Source organism: Cydia fagiglandana, chromosome 6 (genome assembly GCF_963556715.1).
Source record: "Cydia fagiglandana chromosome 6, ilCydFagi1.1, whole genome shotgun sequence".
In the NCBI taxonomy this organism is placed as follows: Eukaryota; Metazoa; Arthropoda; class Insecta; order Lepidoptera; family Tortricidae; genus Cydia; species Cydia fagiglandana.
In genome coordinates, this window is record NC_085937.1 from 14,645,575 (window position 1) to 14,663,036 (window position 17,462).

Sequence of the window (17,462 nt, forward strand, 5' to 3'; positions counted from 1 at the left end):
AGCGGTGTGCCATCTCTCATAAGGATCTCTATATTACAACGCCGCACGCGTACGTGCACGTCACGCACACGCAGCCGGTGTGAACAGGCCTTAAATTGTAATTGAATCAATATTTCTCTGTGTATCAAAGAGTACAGCCGACATTGACATCGGAGATATGTTTACTATAAGTCCAAGAGTCTAAGAGTTACACAACACACTAAGACAACACACAACAAGTCTAAGAGTTAGACCAAGAGAAGTCTGCAACGATTTTGATAGCACGCGCAGTGCAAGTGTCATTTATACGTCATAATTTCATAGAAGTTGGACGTTTAAAATAACACTTGCACTGCGTGTGCTATCAAAATCGTTGCAGACTTGGTTCAACTCTAGTATGAAAATATGTAGTGTTATGTTTGGCGTGGACTGTACAAGGATATAACATGTAGGTATATACGTCGGCGGCCGATCGTAAGATCAGGCATATCGTGAAATTCCTAGGCATATCGTGAAACGTGAAAATCTTTGACTCGTTCCCTGAGTCGACGGAGCCCCGCTAGGCGGGGCTCCTATTTCTGGGCAGTTTGCCCTTCGGGCATCTGAAGCAACCTAACGAACCTGTCCTACCTATATATTGGTTTAATGTGACTATCGTCAAAACATTACACAGGAACATTACGATCTGCCTGATCTTACGATCGGCCGCCGACATATAGACTATTTTTACAATGTGTTTGAATATTGTTGTTATTTATCTAGAAATATATTCCATACTCCATATGAATCTACTCTATGTGGTGTACGTAAAGTGTATTTCAATGGTAGTTATAAAAGCAACTCCGCTGTGCGGTATCTATGCGGAGGTCATGTTAAAGTGGCAATGACACTACTTATTAGGGAGTAGCGAACTCGACTCCTAAACAAAATATTGATGTTTTACTTATGGAGTGAAATATTTATTACTTGTTAATGACATCTTACCACCTATTTCATTTATTAGATGTCTACAACTCTTCATGTTAAAAGGTATAAGAATAAAAAAGAAGAAGAAGAGTAGGAGGGATATAAGATCACAAGCTGTTGCAGCAATTAATCTTACTTCGTGTATCCGTTTATTGGGTGTTTTCTGGCTGATAAATCCTAAGGCTGCCTATTATTATTATTATTATTTTTTATTATGCATGGGTTTACTCATGGCCACAGACTAGCCGAGGCGTAGACGTGGCCTACGATGGAGCGAGCTCGCCCAGAAGGTGCCTGTTCACTCTTGATTTGAAGGTTGCCGGGTTATAAGAGCACGGAAATATAGACGCCGGCAAGGAATTCCATTCCTTGGCAGTGCGCATAAGGAAAGTAGAAGCAAAGCGCTTAGTGCGAATTGGCGGAATATCTATCAAGTAAGGATGGAAACCGGCCGTGCGTCTAAAAGTCCAATGGTAGAATGGGGACGGTGGAATGAGCTCGTGTAGCTCTTGGGCACACTCCCCGAAGTGCAACCTGTAGAATACCGACAGGCTGGCGACTTGCCTATCCACTGATGCGAGGACGAGACGTGCGGAAAGCCACCAATAGCCTTGGTTCTCGTTTCCGCTCCGCCGGATGACACCAATGTTTTAATTTTTAATAACCAGAAACGTCTACGAACGATGCTGTTAAGCTTAGAATAAATTTAAAACTGAAAAAATTATACAGTCTTGGGTGAGACCAAACCCCCATCCAGATCCAGAGGCTGAGGCCGTGAGTTCAAGTCTCAGCCAAGACAGTAATTTTTCCATTTTTAAATTTACACCATTGTTATTGGTTGATTCCCGCACATCTCTCATCTCGACCTCAGTGGAAAGGCAGCCTAAATATGACTGATTGGGAGTATGAATCGTGTTCAATTATTATTATGTTTACGTGTTCACATTGGAAAGGGAGGAATATGTCACTCAATATAAGTCTATGGTGCAATACAACACATCACAAGAAATGTTAATTTTCGATATTACATGTAGCTCTATTATAACTTGAGATATTTTTGTAGAAGAACTGGTAAGGCATTGCTTTACATTTTTAATGATGTGCAAGGACTTTTTAAGAGATGACTGATTATTTAAAATTTGTGCCTATTTATTGTACAAATGTATCAAATTAGTTATTTCCCGACTAAGTAGTATGATCGCGTTTTTGTTGGCTATAGCCGTAAACCTCGTAACTCTTCCGGAGCAGTTACGTGATTTGCAACCTTAGGTATTATTGTATAAAGTAGCAAATCCCTGATGTCCTGTAATGTAGTTACGAGGTTTGCGACTTTAGCCGATGTTATATCTTACGTAAAGTATGTAAAAATGAGATTAATGCGATCGTGCTACCTATACGCTGTATCTTTAGGTACTTAAATAAAAGTAAACAAATAATTTGTACATTTTCGGGTAGTTATAACATTTATTGATTAACCAACGACCTGACTTTAACCTACATTATTTGATCATGTAATGTTTTCATCTACCCTCAACTGGCTTAAAAAGCTTGAGGGTAGATTTTGGTTACTCTTTTTTAAATACCTACCTAAAGATACAGACTATAGTCCATTACCCTTATTTGTTGAAAGTGCTATCCCCACACTCATTTGTTCATCTAATAATTTTAGTATCGATTTGATCGAGTAGCGAAGTATGTTGGGGCTAAAATAGCGCGAGTGTGGGTGTAGCATTAGGTATGTTTTTTACGGAATGTCTATAAACTGTACAGTGCTAAAGTAAACATAAGTCGTTTAATAAAAACTTATTGGCTTCGTAACGTTTGTTTCACTTTCTATCCTCTTTAATCATTCCCTTTGAATATTAGAAATGCGAAAGTAACTTTACTATCTGTCTATTATCTCTTCGCGCTTAAACTACTGAAGTCATTTAGGTAGGTGAAATTTGGTATGGAGATAGCTTGAGGTCCGAGGAAGGACATAGGATTTTTTTCAATCATTATCCCAATAATCATCAGAATCTAGTAACTTAGAATAGTAAACCATTTAGGTCATGCACTACATAATTTGTCTGAAAAAAGTGGGTTAATACATTTTAATAACGATGAAATATCAGACAGAACTTTTATAACTAATGGATCATATTCGTGCCTTGAAATATCGCAACCTGCAAGCGTATCGAGTCGTTATAAAAGTGGACCCTTTTACTTTTCGAACCACTCGCTGCTCTACCTTGGTTCATTTTGGGGACGATTTATTGCTCAATAATACCTACTTAGCTAGGGCTGAGCTGTAGGCTACTAGCGGGGTCCATAGGCGGCGGATAATGGATCGACCATCAGATATGATGGTTAGCTGCGAATACCCAATAAGCAGTCCCCGACCAAGCAGCGGCGAAGTCAACAGGGCGTGGTGGGAAGTCTGGTGGGACAGGCTTGTCTATAAAAAACCACAAAAGGCTCATTGACGACTTCGTGTCATGGCGAAAAAACGCCGCCATCAAATAAGCGTTCCCCTGGTGGTGGGCAGCAGCAACACCAGTACCATGAAGAGGCCGAGGAAGCAGGTTCCAGTAGGGCTTGAAATGGAAATCAACAGGCATACCCAGGGTTGTTGAACTGCGGTGTGGAAGGCAAGGGGAAACCACCGCACTACACTCCCTTTACCCCGCAGCAAAGATGAATAGTACAATTAATGAAAATACAGTCCTTGACAACGGGCTTCCACGACGTAATATACCGTGGCGGTCCGAGTCCGGCAGGGGCAGAAGCAAGGCTGCCTCGGTCGTCATCCCGCGAAACCCTTGTCAGGATATGAAGATAGGAACCTGGAACGTGCGAACTATGCTGCCTGACGGAAAACTAGAAGAGCTTTTGAGTGAAATGAGAAGATTAGACATAGACATACTAGGTATAAGCGAAACACGCTGGGAAGGAAGCGGAGATTTTTGGAAAGATAATCACAGAATAATTTTTTCAGGAGAAGAAAGAGGAAAGAACGGTACGGCTATTATTCTCAATAAGAAATGGGGCCTGCAAATCGAAAACACGATGCATCTTTGTGATAGACTCACAGCTGTGAAAATAAAAGCGGAACCGCAAAATATGCTCATTATTCAGACATATATGCCAACTAGTTCACACCCGGAAGAAGAAGTAGATAGTGTATACGAGCAAATAGAAACACTAATGGATACAAATAAGGAAAAAGAACAATTGCTAATACTAGGAGATTTTAACGCAGTGGTGGGAGAAGGTAGAGACGGAGAGACAGTTGGTAGGTTCGGGCTGGGGAATCGCAACAGAAGAGGAGAAAAACTGGTACAATTTTGCAAAGAACACGACCTAACAATAACAAATACGTTATACGATCAACCTTATAGAAGACGTTACACATGGAAAATGCCTGGTGACAAAGCTAGATACCAACTAGATTATATATTGATAAAAAGAGAACACAGGAAGTGTGTAACAAAATGTAAGAGCTACCCAGGAGCTGATGTAAGTACGGATCACAACATGGTTATGTGCAATCTTAAAGTCAAACCAAAAAGATACAAGAGAGTAAATCGAAGCAAGAAAATAGATCTCAGAAAACTAAAATGTGATATTGAAACTAATGTGCAATATAGTAACTCAATAGGAGGAAAATTATTAGAGTATAAGGATAAATATATAAGTGACAATTCGATTAATGAAATAGATGAAAGATGGGACGATATAAAGAATATAATGAAGGAAAGTGCCAAAGCCACTGCGAAGAAAGAGAAATTGATCCCTAGGAAAAAATGGCTCACGGCAGACATTATAAGCTTGATGATAGAAAGAAGGACTATAAGAAACAGAACTGATGAAGAAAACCTGCAAAACTATAAGAGAATCACAAATAAAATAACGTTGTTGTGTAGAAAATCAAAAATAGTAGATATGGAAAAAGACTGTGAAATGATTGAAGAACTCATAAAAAAAGGAGAAAATGACAAAGCATACGGAATCATAAGAGAACTACATAGGAACCATAAAACCAAGTCAACAGCAATAACAAACGAGAATGGGCATATAATAACGGACAGCAAGGATATTCTGGCAAGGTGGATAAGATATGTAGAAGATCTATACAAAGGAGATGGACTGGAAGAAAATGATATAGAGATTGAAGAGGAAGTGCCTAAAGATGACATGGGGCCAGAAATAATTAGAAGAGAATTCGATAGAGCACTAGGATCAATAAAAAACGGAAAGGCCGCAGGTGCTGATGACATCTATATAGAAATGATAAAATACGCTAACAACCCAATCTTAATGGAAGAAGTTTTTAAGCTGGTGTCGAATATGTACGCAAAAGGAAAAGTACCCAAGGACTTTACAACGACGAAAACAGTAATGTTACCAAAGAAAGCAAACACCATGAAGTGTGAGGAACACAGAACGCTTAGTCTAATATCACAAGCTTCAAAAATCCTATTGAAGATAATACAATATCGCATACGAGATAAGATTGAGAGCAACCTAGGAGAGGACCAATACGGATTCAGGAAGCAGAAGGGTACTAGAGAAGCAATACTGGCATTGAGATTGACTTTAGACCGACGATTAGATATAGGCCATAATACAAGTGTAGCCTTTATAGATCTGGAAAAGGCTTTCGACAAGGTGGATTGGAAGCTGATGATGGGCAGACTTAAAGAAATAGGATTAGACTACAGGGATCGGAAGATAATATATGAACTATACAGACAACAAGAAACAATTATAGAAGTAGATAATGAAAAGGGAATGGCTAAAATAAAACAGGGGGTAAGACAGGGATGCTCATTATCACCACTCATATTTAACGTGTTCATTGAAGCTGCCATCCTAAAGGTTTTGGATTCAGTAAAAGAGCAGGGCATTCAAATAAATGGAAAGAGAGTAGTATTTGTTAGGTTTGCGGATGATATTGCAGCCTTAGCCAATAACAACACTCAATTAGAAAAGTTGGTAAATACAATGGATAAAGTGTTCCAAGAATTTGGACTAAAAATTAATGACAATAAAACTAAATTCATGGAAGTGTCTAAGACAGGTAATATAAAGAGTGAGCTAAAAATAAGGGGAAGAAATATAGAACAAGTCAAGAACTTCAAATATTTGGGAAGTATTATAACAGAGGACACACGATGTACTCCAGATATAAAAGCAAGAATTGCAATGGCTAAGCAGACTTTCTATAAGAAGAAAAACCTTTTCAAATCACGTATATCCTTAAACATACGGAAGAGATTTATGAAAACATATATATGGTCCATTGCACTATATGCATGTGAGACATGGACGCTAAATAAGAGAGATGAAGAATACCTACAAGCATTTGAGATGTGGTGTTGGCGTAGGATGGAAGGAATAAGTTGGACTGAAAGAGTTACGAATGAAGCTGTTCTAGAGCGAGTGAAAGAAAAGAGAAGTCTAATGAGTGTTATTAAAAATAGAAGAGGAAGAATGATAGGACACCTGCTACGACACGACCACTTCATCGGAAACATTATAGAAGGGAAAATAAATGGAAAGAGAGGGAGGGGAAGACCAAGGAAGAGCTATATGAGCCAAGTAAAGGAGCATGTAGGAGCCGTGTCGTACCAGGACACAAAGGGGCTGGCTTTGGACCGACCAAGGTGGAGACATCTTCATCACGCTGCACCGACAAGAGCCCAGCTCTTAAATTGAAGAAGAAGAATACCTACTTGTCTCTATTTCCCGTAATAACAAATAATACCTACTTGTCTCTATTTCCCGTAATATAGGAATACCAGCGAAAATGGGAATGAATGACCAGGGCGCAGTTGAATTATCCGGGTGCATTACATTTGTTATAATTACTTTTCATATATTATAGTTTGATATATCGTTATTTGGAATAACGTAATAAATGGCATACTACCGTAATGCCTAATTAACGGTATACATAATGTTATTATTGATATAATGATCATAAGGTATATTTACACTTCCCCTAATATACATTGTCATAATGATTAAATACTCTAAAGTGTATTATTTGTTATAACAAGTGACATCACATAATTATTTGTATGGCATAATAGTTGCATGACATAAATGGGTTAGGTTAGGTTGGAACTGCGACTATTTATGTATAAACGAATAACTACCTAACAAAAGGAGGGTTAGGTTAGGTTAGAACTTTGACCCTCCGTAGAATAAAATACTCTAACAAAAAAGTGGTTTAGGTTAGGTTTGAACTGCGGCCCCCGCAGAACGAAAAACGTGAAAAAATTGGTTAGGTTAGGTTAGAACTGTGACCTCCCTAGGTTAAAATAGCTAGCAAAAGCAGTAGGCTTGCGTACTAGTTATAAAAAGTATGTAAAACTTTACGTTATCAGTAAATGAAATATGACACAAAAGGTTATACAATATATGTATTTATACTTGATAAAATTGTATGAAGTATTACGTTATACAAAAATATAATATAACAAATGTTATTATAAAACATGTCTTTATAATATTTGAAAATTATATCACATTAGGCATTATATCATGACAATTTAGATGAAATCATAATATATTAAAGGAAACGTATATTAAAAATTACATTATAACATACAATAATATATCAAATGGCGTTATTACAAATGTATGATAGTTTTTTTATAATTATATTAAACATTACACACCCGAATTATCCTAATTGCGATCCAAGCATGTGATTATATTAAACACTCTGAAGGAGGGTGAGGACCTGAGTAGGCTCGCAAGATTAATTTGGCGTAAGTACTACTCCAGCCGCCGCACTGCGGGTTAACCACCAAAAAGGTAAATCTGTAACGTTTCCTACCGTAATGAGGGCCTACCGCGAACCACGTTCGACGTGTTGCCTCTTTGTCGCACTTGTAAATTCGTACATAAGTGTGACAGGGAGACAACACGTCGAACGTGGTTCGCGGTAGGCCCTCTGTACAGTAATATTGTATACTTACCGTAAGATCGTAGGTACATCGGCAAATAAATGGCCAACCGAAAAGAAAAAAAAAATGTAAGTATCTCTCATCCAGATGCTACGGAAAGTCACGTGACTATTTCTATTTGTCTAACAATAAGTTTCCATTGGCGTTTTCTTTCAATGATTTTCATCTTGGCTAGGCCTTCTGCAACTAAGAAGTAGAGCATCGAGCATTTTGAATAAGTACTAGATTCTTATCTAACCGATAAGTAATAGAAAACTATTTTGAAATACTTACCTACTAAATAAAGTATTGGGTTAATTCATTTAGTAATTATTATAATTTTGCGTGTTCGGCAGATAAAAGAAGTATAGAAATGGTACTGGAAAGGCCAAGGCCACGCCAGAAATACCTACCTCTACTTAGGTACTCATACCTACGAAAAAAGCTCAAGAATCCAGCGCAGCGAAGGGCCTTTCAGACTCAAGTGCTACGAAGCTACGTGGGATGCTACGAATCGTAGAGCTATCTACTTAGACATATTTAATACTTAATAGTATTATATACTATACCTATCGTGTTTCATTTAAATAATTAGCCATTAGTCTAAGTGCCAAGGACATTAAAGGCACTAGTAGGTAACTTAAAGCGACAGGCACTGAACCAAATGTAACACAAAACCGCGTTATCGTAACTGTACCAGGCATAGAGACACACAACAACTACATTTGAAAACTAATTTAATTATGAACCTTATCCTTACGCAACAGGGTACATAATTGATTATTTTTTTAAATGTAGATAATGCATTTAGGATAAAAGCGTGAGAACAACGTCATTAGCATTCGGGCGCTGTTAACGCGATAACCGGCGTGTGGGCGACACCCGGCGAAGTACTAGGGCACGCTCAAACAAGAATTCCACCCGACCTTAGCATTCCCCATTAAAACAGTAACGGCGCAGTAATCGTGGGCTAGTTAATCTATCCACATATCTACCAGAGCCATATTTTTTCACCGCCGCTTTTATCGCGCCAGCATTATTAGTGTCCAAGTGAAGTGTTTCGAGAGGCTCGGTGCTAATATCGCGTTATCTGATGATGATTGGTGTATAACATAGAATCGGAACGTTATGTGGGCGGTGGAACCGCCGCGTGTGAATGGACGGCTCTCGGATCGATAGAGCTCAGTGCGCAGGCCCGCCTTAACAGAACACAGCTGGTGGCTTCGCATCTTTCCTGCAACACTTCCACGAACTCAACCGCGTCTCAGTGCCTGTTGTGAAATTAAAAGTGCCTGGCAGATTGCGGATATGTTCGCGACCTCCCGCCGGCTCTAAACGGTGCGTACACCACACCCTACGCCTCACATGCCCGCTCCACAGCTTTCAGCCGCACTCCGAGTCGCCATTACCAATTATTTCGACTCGAAACCTGTTACTCGACCGCTTAACTAATTATTATTATGTGGACGCGTTTGTTTATAAACTATAAAGCTATTAGTGAGTCATTTTGCTTTAATATAGGCATACGAGATCTGTAATCCTTAATAATGCATATTAGTTTACATATTTTGTTATGCTTTGCGTTGGAATTGGATACTTTGTCGATAATCTGTGTTATTAATAGATCTGGGGTTTAAGGATTGTTGTACCGCCTACTGTAATTAGCATAGGTGCTTCTTGAGTTGTATGACAATGGTAGAAACATTTCGCATTGGTGTAGGCAGCGGTTTGAATTGTGTGGGAGGAAAGGGCATGGGTGCCTACGTCAGTGGACCCGGACCGACGTACGTCACGCGCGGGTCGCCGTCGAACAGCTCTTTGAAAGATTTATGGATTTTTATTGAATACCACATTGTTTTACTCGGTATAGAAACTTTCACACCCTTTGTTTAAAACTTAAGTGGATGCCTCTTGTTTTCAAATTGAAACCTTTTACATTGAATTGAAATTGAATTGAAATAGCCTTTATTCCTGACATATACATTTTTACATTTTCTTTTACACTATACGAGTATTTATTTATGTTTTATTTATTTATGCTTCTACTCTTTTCTTTTATTTTTCTTTGTCAGGCTGTCCTTGACATAGGCCTCCTCCAGGCGACGCCACTCCTCGCGGTCTTTTGAGAGTCTTCTCCAGTCTGCCTTTTACATACCTACCACTATATTGGTAGAAAATTAAAAATAGCTTGCAGTTTGTTTTTGTAGTCCCAATTAGATTTAATGGAAGCAGGCCTCAATTACTGCTCATATTTCACAGAACAATCTGAAATCGGAAACTTGAATTAAGTAGGTACATTTACACAAAATTGATGACTATCCCTACAGCCGAAAGCCTCCATTAATGCAATAACAAGGAATCAGTCATTGCTACAAGGAGGAAATTTCAGTAGACATTTAGGTAAGTGCCTAGCGGCGCGATTCGGGAAATGAATTAGAGGTTGACTAGATACGATATAGTCAAGATATGTGACGTCCCACGGGTAAAGGTACCTTATGGCGGTTGGCGCTTACGCTATTATTAACGCCGCTCCAATATTATTGCGGCGCTATGCGACGTAAGCGCCAGCCGCCATAAGGTACTTTTTTCAGTAGAACGTCACATATCTTCACTATTTCATACCTAGTGAATCTACAATTCATTTCCCGAATCGCGGCGCCAGCCGCCATAAGGTACCTACCTTTTGCAGTGGAACGTCACATATATTTACTATTTCATATCTAGTGAGTCTCTAATTCATTTCCCGAATCGAGCCGTAGTTGCCTAATTATGTAGATATGCGATTATAAATGTTTATTAAACTAGTCAGGTACCTAGGATAGGGTAGGGCGGATTTGCAGTGTTTACTGTCCTAAACCCCTAGGACTTATAGCCGCCCCTTTCGCAGCACCCATAATATTAACTACATTTTAAGTTATTTATTGTTATCATCAGCGAATTTTTTGTCACAATTCGCCATAGGCCCGGGCCTACTGGGTTTTAGAGCAAATCCGCCACTGACTATATATATTCTTATGCATTTACCTCTTCCTGCTTCTTTTTTAATGAGTGTAATAAAGTAGGTAAGGTTTACTCGGGTAATTCAGAATGTCGAAAACTGTCGGATAATTCCGAAAAGAGACTTTTATTAGGATGGAATTAAGGGTGATATTCATTTAAATTTCGGAATTATCCGACATTCGGTATTACCCGAATACACCTTATGCTAACCGTAATATCTATTCACTTATCTATTAAGGTAATAAAATAAGTAGTTGTTGTGTGTCTCTAAGCTATCTTAGGCGATTTTTATTTTATTACTCTGTTCGTTGAATTATTAGGTATTTGTGTCGTTTTTAGAATCCTGAAGTATATATTTCACAGGTATTGAAGGAATATAATGTATGTATATGGATATACTAATGTATTTTAAATTGAATTTAGCAAGGTGCATTTTCACTATATGTGTCTTAATCTACAGATACCTAATTCAGGTCTTATTTCTTTAATTCATTCTTAATTAAATTAAAACTGACTTTAATATGTAAAACGTTAAATCTAAAAAATAAAGTACCTACAAGAGTAACATAATATCAAAACAATTTTTTTTGCATTCCTACGTCACAGAATATCCATTCTATCAATTAAAATAGGAAGTCAGGCAATCCGCTCATTATTTACCACGATCGATAATGTCATTAACTTATTTATAGATGTAATGATACCGTATAAAATCCGCATGCAACTATCGATCGACGCTACCTAGCTTAATTTATATTACCTGGTGGAACTTCATTAGCGTTCATGCTGTGAGCTATCCGAGTGACTTGATTTAATATTCAACAAGGTAATACTTTCTAAGGTTCTACTTAGTAGAATCAAGATCAGTTTTTCCTACATAATATGCTTATTTTAGCGTATTATCTACGATACGAGTATAATGACACAATATCCATCGAAAGTTTTACTAAGTCCCAGTATTTTCCCAACTTACGGATCAAATATCTCGGCCATTTTTGATTTTAGAGAAAAGTCTTTCCGACGAAACATGTTTATTTTAGCGTAGGTATCTACGATAATGTCTTTTGCAACCCCTATGTTTTTGACACATTTCATAAAATTTTGTAGGTTTATAAATAAGTACCATTCAGACATTCAATACTATGTAGGCGTCAGTTAATTGAAGTTGTTTGTTTGCTGCAAGATAAGAGGTAGGCGTTGATTAAAACGTAATTAAATAACGAAAGCATTTCTACTGAATTTTCTTTGAAAAGAATAAATATAAGATAGGACCAATTCACAAAATTACATCAAAAACATTTGTTCGGGGGGCTGTATCTTAAAATCCGCCATTTTTAAGTAATTTTAACGTTTGTACCTATTTGTGTATTTGTCGGACTGTTCTAATTCGATTTAGATCAAGTTTTTTTGCTTTAATGGTTACTTGAAGATATATATTACCACTTGACGACTTTCCTGTGAGTTGAAATTGAAGTAACTTTTTCGTACTGAATGCCATGTTTGCTCTCAGTCGGATGGGACAAAACTTTCCAAATTAGTCAGGGCACGGAGGCGTACTAATAAAACCATTTCGTTACTCGTACCTTTCAAATAGAATGTTGTCTAAGGGAGCATTTTTAAATTCCCTTAAAAGAAAATACATAGGGCCCGATTCGGATTTTGAAATAGACATCTATTAGACATCACCAAGATACGTTAACGATATGTTTAAGATCGAACCTGTCAAATTTGACATTTGCGCGATTCTGGAGATACTCTTGAACGATTTCCACAGGATATGACTTAGAGATCCAATTCACATCTAATAGATATCGCTTCACTGCAGATTTTCTTATCTGAGATAATAATTAAATAGGAGCTCGAAAAGGTACATTTTAATATTTCTAATGACTGACTGCTCATGACATGGCTGACGAGGCTTAAAATAATAGCGGACAATCAGCATGAAGAGGCCAGGTACTGAAAGAGTCACTTGTATTATTTCGGTGGCTTCAGAGCGAATTTTGTATTGAGAAAAATGTTTGTTGGTAACGGGAAATTAGTACCGTAAAATGGGGTGAGTAGGTTTCGCGGGAAGAGTTGGGTTATGAATGGGGAGAGAAGGTTTGAGAGGGGGGTGAGAAGGGATTTTAAGGCTACTGCTACAAAAATAATGTATTCCAATTTTAAAAAAATATCGAGGTTTGAAAGCCAAATTTCACCCAACTCACCCCATTTTACGGTATTAAAAAAACTCGTATAAAATTCGTTCCGAACCCACCGAAATAATTCAAGACTTCTCTCCTTCCGCTTTTGTAATAAACGCCAAAGATAGTAGCGACGAACTGTAAAATATTCAACACTTGACCTTACATGTGTGAAGGTTATAAAAGTCATATTCTTTATATACTTTATATAAAAGCTTAGGTAAATATTCTATTTATTACTCGACTTTACCCGCCTACAAACGACTTCTTTAACTAATCGTGTTTGGGCTTATCACAGAATAAATAATTGTACTAGGTACAGAAGACTCACTCTCTAACAAAACGCGTCTGTTACGATCAGGACAGATATGGCCGCTAGGTGACGACAGCGCCACGCGCGGCTTATGGCTAGCCACCAAAATTGGTGTGGAACGGATGTACCTGTAGCTACCTGTTGCAAAGCGACGAAATCGCTGACTGCCCTTATTAATTAGGTTATTGTATTGTGACAGATGTGATGAGCCGCCAGCGGCCGGCTCTGTGGGCGCTGGCGCTGCTCTGCACGCTGGCGTCCTCGCACGCCGATGGAAACATAGGTAAGAACCATAATATCATAAGTACTATTACCATAGGCGTACGCACGGTGGGGCAAGTGGGGCAACTTGCCCCACCCTGGTCTGTGGTTTGATGAGAAGCTAAAAATTTTTAGAAACAATTAAGGCACGTAACCCTACTTCTGCCCCACCCTTTAAAAAATGCAGGGTACGCCTATGACTATTACTACTACTACTTAATGGCGCAGCGACCCAAAATGAGTCTTGGCCTCCGACACGAGTAAACGCCAGTTGTCTCGATCCAGCGCATTCTCCCGCCAGTTATCGGCTTGAAGATCGCGCAAGTCCTCTTCAACCTCATCGCTCCAGCGATACCTGAGACGTCCGATCGGTCTTCGCTCTACCGAGCGTCCCAGATATACCTTTTTAGCGCCGCGATCTTCATCCATCCCTACGTAGCCAAGCCAGCGGAGGCGGTGGGCTTTTGTCTCGTCGATAATACGTACTATTAACTACATACTATTAAGCATAGAATAAATTTAAAAGTCGAAAAAATATATGTCTTTGGTGTGACTTGAACTCACAACTCACGGCCTCTGGATCGGTACTCTAGCGCTCTGCCATCTGAGCCACCAAGACCTCATCCATAGCCAGCAATATTTTTTTCACATTTAAATTTATTCTAAGTTATTCGAATTTATTAATAGCATCATTCGCAAACGTTTCTGGTTGCTAAATTTAAAAAATAAGTACTTTGTCACCACACCAGCTTGGAAAGACTTACTTTGCACTTCAAAAACTGATAGCAAAGTTGCATTTTATTCACATGTGACAAGAAAGGCCCGCGGCTATATACTTAATATACCTATAGAACTCGGTTCCCATTCCCGCCAAACTGCTTATTTTGATAAAGTCAAGAAAAAATCACGACAGATCACGTTGGAGGAGGGGGTTATATTCATATTCATATTCATATTCATTTTATTTGTATTAATCATACATTGTCAGTGTTATCTTATAATTAGGTACATAGGTATGCGAGATGGAAGTCAAACATAAATACATTAATACAAAAAGAAATATACAACAATAAAATTCTCAGAATGTCATAAAAATTTAAAAATAAAAGTTATGTCGGGCTATTCATCCAAGAATTCAGCAACGGAATAATAGGCCTTTTGGATTAAAAACGACTTCAGTTTTAATATAAATCCTAAGTTGGTGCGAACGTTTTTTATACTCGTTGGGATCTTATTATAAAGTTTAGGTCCTAGTATGTGTAAGCAGAGAGCAGATTTTCTTAATCTATGTTTCGGCAGATCTAGGTCGTGTCGCCTCTGGTCCTGGAAGCGGTTGCTTGTCCATATTTTCCTCGGAAACTTTTCTAAATTTAGCCTAACATATTTAACTACCTCTAGAATTAACATAGAAGGTAACGTTAGAATATGGAAGTCCATAAATAACTGACGAACTGGCGCGTCAGGGGCCACCCGTGCCATTTTCCTTATAATTTTCTTTTGTATGAGGAATGGTCTGTCCCTGTCAGCAGCCAGGCCCCATAAATCTACTCCATACGACAGAACAGAATGACAGTATGCATGGTAGGCTATCATTAGGTTCTCCTTAGACAGGATAGGCATAAGCCGCGATATTATATAGTAGGCCGAGTTGAGTTTGCTGCATATCCTGTCAATATGTTCCTGCCATTGCAGACCGGAGTCCAGAGTAAAACCCAAGAACTTAGCATGCATAACAAAAGTGACTGGAGTATTTTGTACGAGTACCGAGTCTGAAGTGGCAGCGGCATCTGTGCTCCGCTTCAAGTTAAATTCTGTAATACTAGTTTTTTCAAGATTTAGTATCATTCCGTTTACAGTGAACCAATCCGAGAGGCGCAGAATGACAGACTGAACATTTCTTAGCAGCTGGTCCCTGCTCTCTGCATTCACAATGGCACAGATGTCGTCTGCGTACATTATAAAATCCACAATAAGTAGGCGAGTCAAAGGGAAGGTCGTTCATGAGGATAAGAAATATATTATTTCCTATATTTGATCCCTGGGGCACAGATCTGTCACCTATCGGGTTTAGACTCGATCGTTCATTATTAACATCCGTAGATTGCTCCCTGTCACTCAAGAATGACATAATGACCTTCTGAGCAATTCCCCGGACGCCGTAATGGCTCAACTTGCTCGCGATGAGACTGTGGTCGACTAGATCGAAAGCTCGTGATAAATCAAAGAAAACAGCAGCTACGCGCTTCCTATTTTCCAGTTTGTCCAACACCGTTCGCAACAATAGTCGAGCGGCACCGGTCGTGGATTTACCGGTTTGGTAGGCGTACTGCTGTTCACAGAGTGACTTGTTCATAATTAAGAATTTTGTTAGTCGATTACACAGTCCCATCTCAAACATTTCCGACACAGCCGGAACAATCGATATAGGCCTGTAACATTTTTGTTCTTTCTGGGAGCCCTTTCCTTTGTAAACAGGTGTTACCTTTATTTTCTTTAGAGAGACAGGATAATTACCGTTACACGCGGACTTATTAAATAAATAGCACAATGCATACAAAAAATTAGCTGGAAGACTACGCAATATATGAGTCGGGAGACCATATATATCTTTAGTGCCCTTAGGCTTTATCTTTTTTATTATTGCTATGAGTTCCTCAACTGTGAATGGCGCAAGAAACATTGTTTTCGCAACACCTGGGACGTTCATTCGCAAATGATTCATTGCATTTGCAATCTCAGGTCTCTGTGGCGTATCACGCACGACAGATATGTAGTACGCGTTGAGGGATTCAGCAAGCTGAGTGTCCGAGCCAGTTGGGCCGCATACTGCATAACGCCGTCCTTGAAACGTCGGAGGTAAATCTTAAAACTTAAATACGCGATTAAGTCCCGTTGTGTAGTTTCATAATGCTTTCGCTGTTGATGATAAGAATCTTTTACTGTTCGTTAACCTTATCTTGGGGCTAACGAGTTAAGTAAGGGTTGGTGCGGTAGTATCGAAAGAAAAAAGTTTATCTTATCTTCAGGGCTGGATTGATACTCAGATATTTACGTGCGATATAAGGAGACCTCACGTGTATTTTTCTACAGTGAACGAAACTAAGAAAAATAGGTACCACATGTGTAAGTAGATGCGTTTTCTCGGTTTCGTTAAACATAAATCTTCACTCCGCACTTCAAAATAGCGAAGACCTTGACCGGTCGGAGGGAAAAAATAAAAAAAATACACGTGATGTTATGTGGAGGAGGGGGGGTAACCAAAAACCTCACGAAATATCACCAAGGGGGAGGGGGGTCAAAAAGTAGTCGAAAACTCCTCGCGTAATTTGTGCACAACCCCTAAGTAGGTATGTAGTATTTGTAAGTACTTACTTACCTTATGTTATGGTCGTCATTAAATGCTTACAATTATGCACAGTGTTAGAATTAAACGAATGCGTTATTTTTGACACGAGTTCGCTAGTGTGTAATGTCAAATATTTTTGAGCAGCTTGGCCACTCTGCTATATCTGATGGTGACTGTAGACTGTAAATTATTTGAGAAAAGATGTAATTAAAAAATACTTACACCGAAATTAATTAGTAGGCGTTCCGTGAAAGCTTCAACGAAGTCTCTTTTGCCTACTTTATATTAAAAATACTTATACTTCCGCTTCTGTTACAATCTTTCATGGCGCTGGCCCCAGGAATCTGAAAGCTATTAAAAGTAACTGCCTACGAAACCTGGATGTTTTGGTTAAATTTTATACCCACCTAATTTACACCAATATTAAAAATAAAAATAAACTAACTTATCTATAAAATAAAACTAAATTAAAA

At 38.6% G+C, this 17,462-nt stretch overlaps 1 protein-coding gene and 1 long non-coding RNA gene across 4 annotated transcripts in view; one reads left to right on the forward strand and one right to left on the reverse strand.

Annotated features, from left to right (window-relative positions):
• Positions 1–425: 425 nt before the first annotated feature.
• The window catches only part of LOC134665343 (uncharacterized), a 125,732-nt gene continuing 108,695 nt past the window's right edge, over positions 426–17,462 (reverse strand). The window contains exons 2-3 of the long non-coding RNA XR_010098359.1: positions 1,506–1,639; positions 426–1,128 (exon numbers count right to left, since the gene is read on the reverse strand). This is a non-coding gene — a long non-coding RNA (uncharacterized LOC134665343). The remainder of the gene's footprint in view (positions 1,129–1,505; positions 1,640–17,462) is intronic.
• The window catches only part of LOC134665303 (receptor-type tyrosine-protein phosphatase N2), a 29,911-nt gene continuing 21,313 nt past the window's right edge, over positions 8,865–17,462 (forward strand). For 2 of the 3 annotated variants that reach the window (XM_063522215.1, XM_063522216.1), the window contains exons 1-2: positions 8,865–9,221; positions 13,582–13,665. In XM_063522215.1, the coding sequence (XP_063378285.1) occupies positions 13,587–13,665 (79 nt within the window). In that variant the 5' untranslated portion in view covers positions 8,865–9,221; positions 13,582–13,586. The remainder of the gene's footprint in view (positions 9,222–13,581; positions 13,666–17,462) is intronic. The other variant, XM_063522217.1, reaches the window with a different exon arrangement.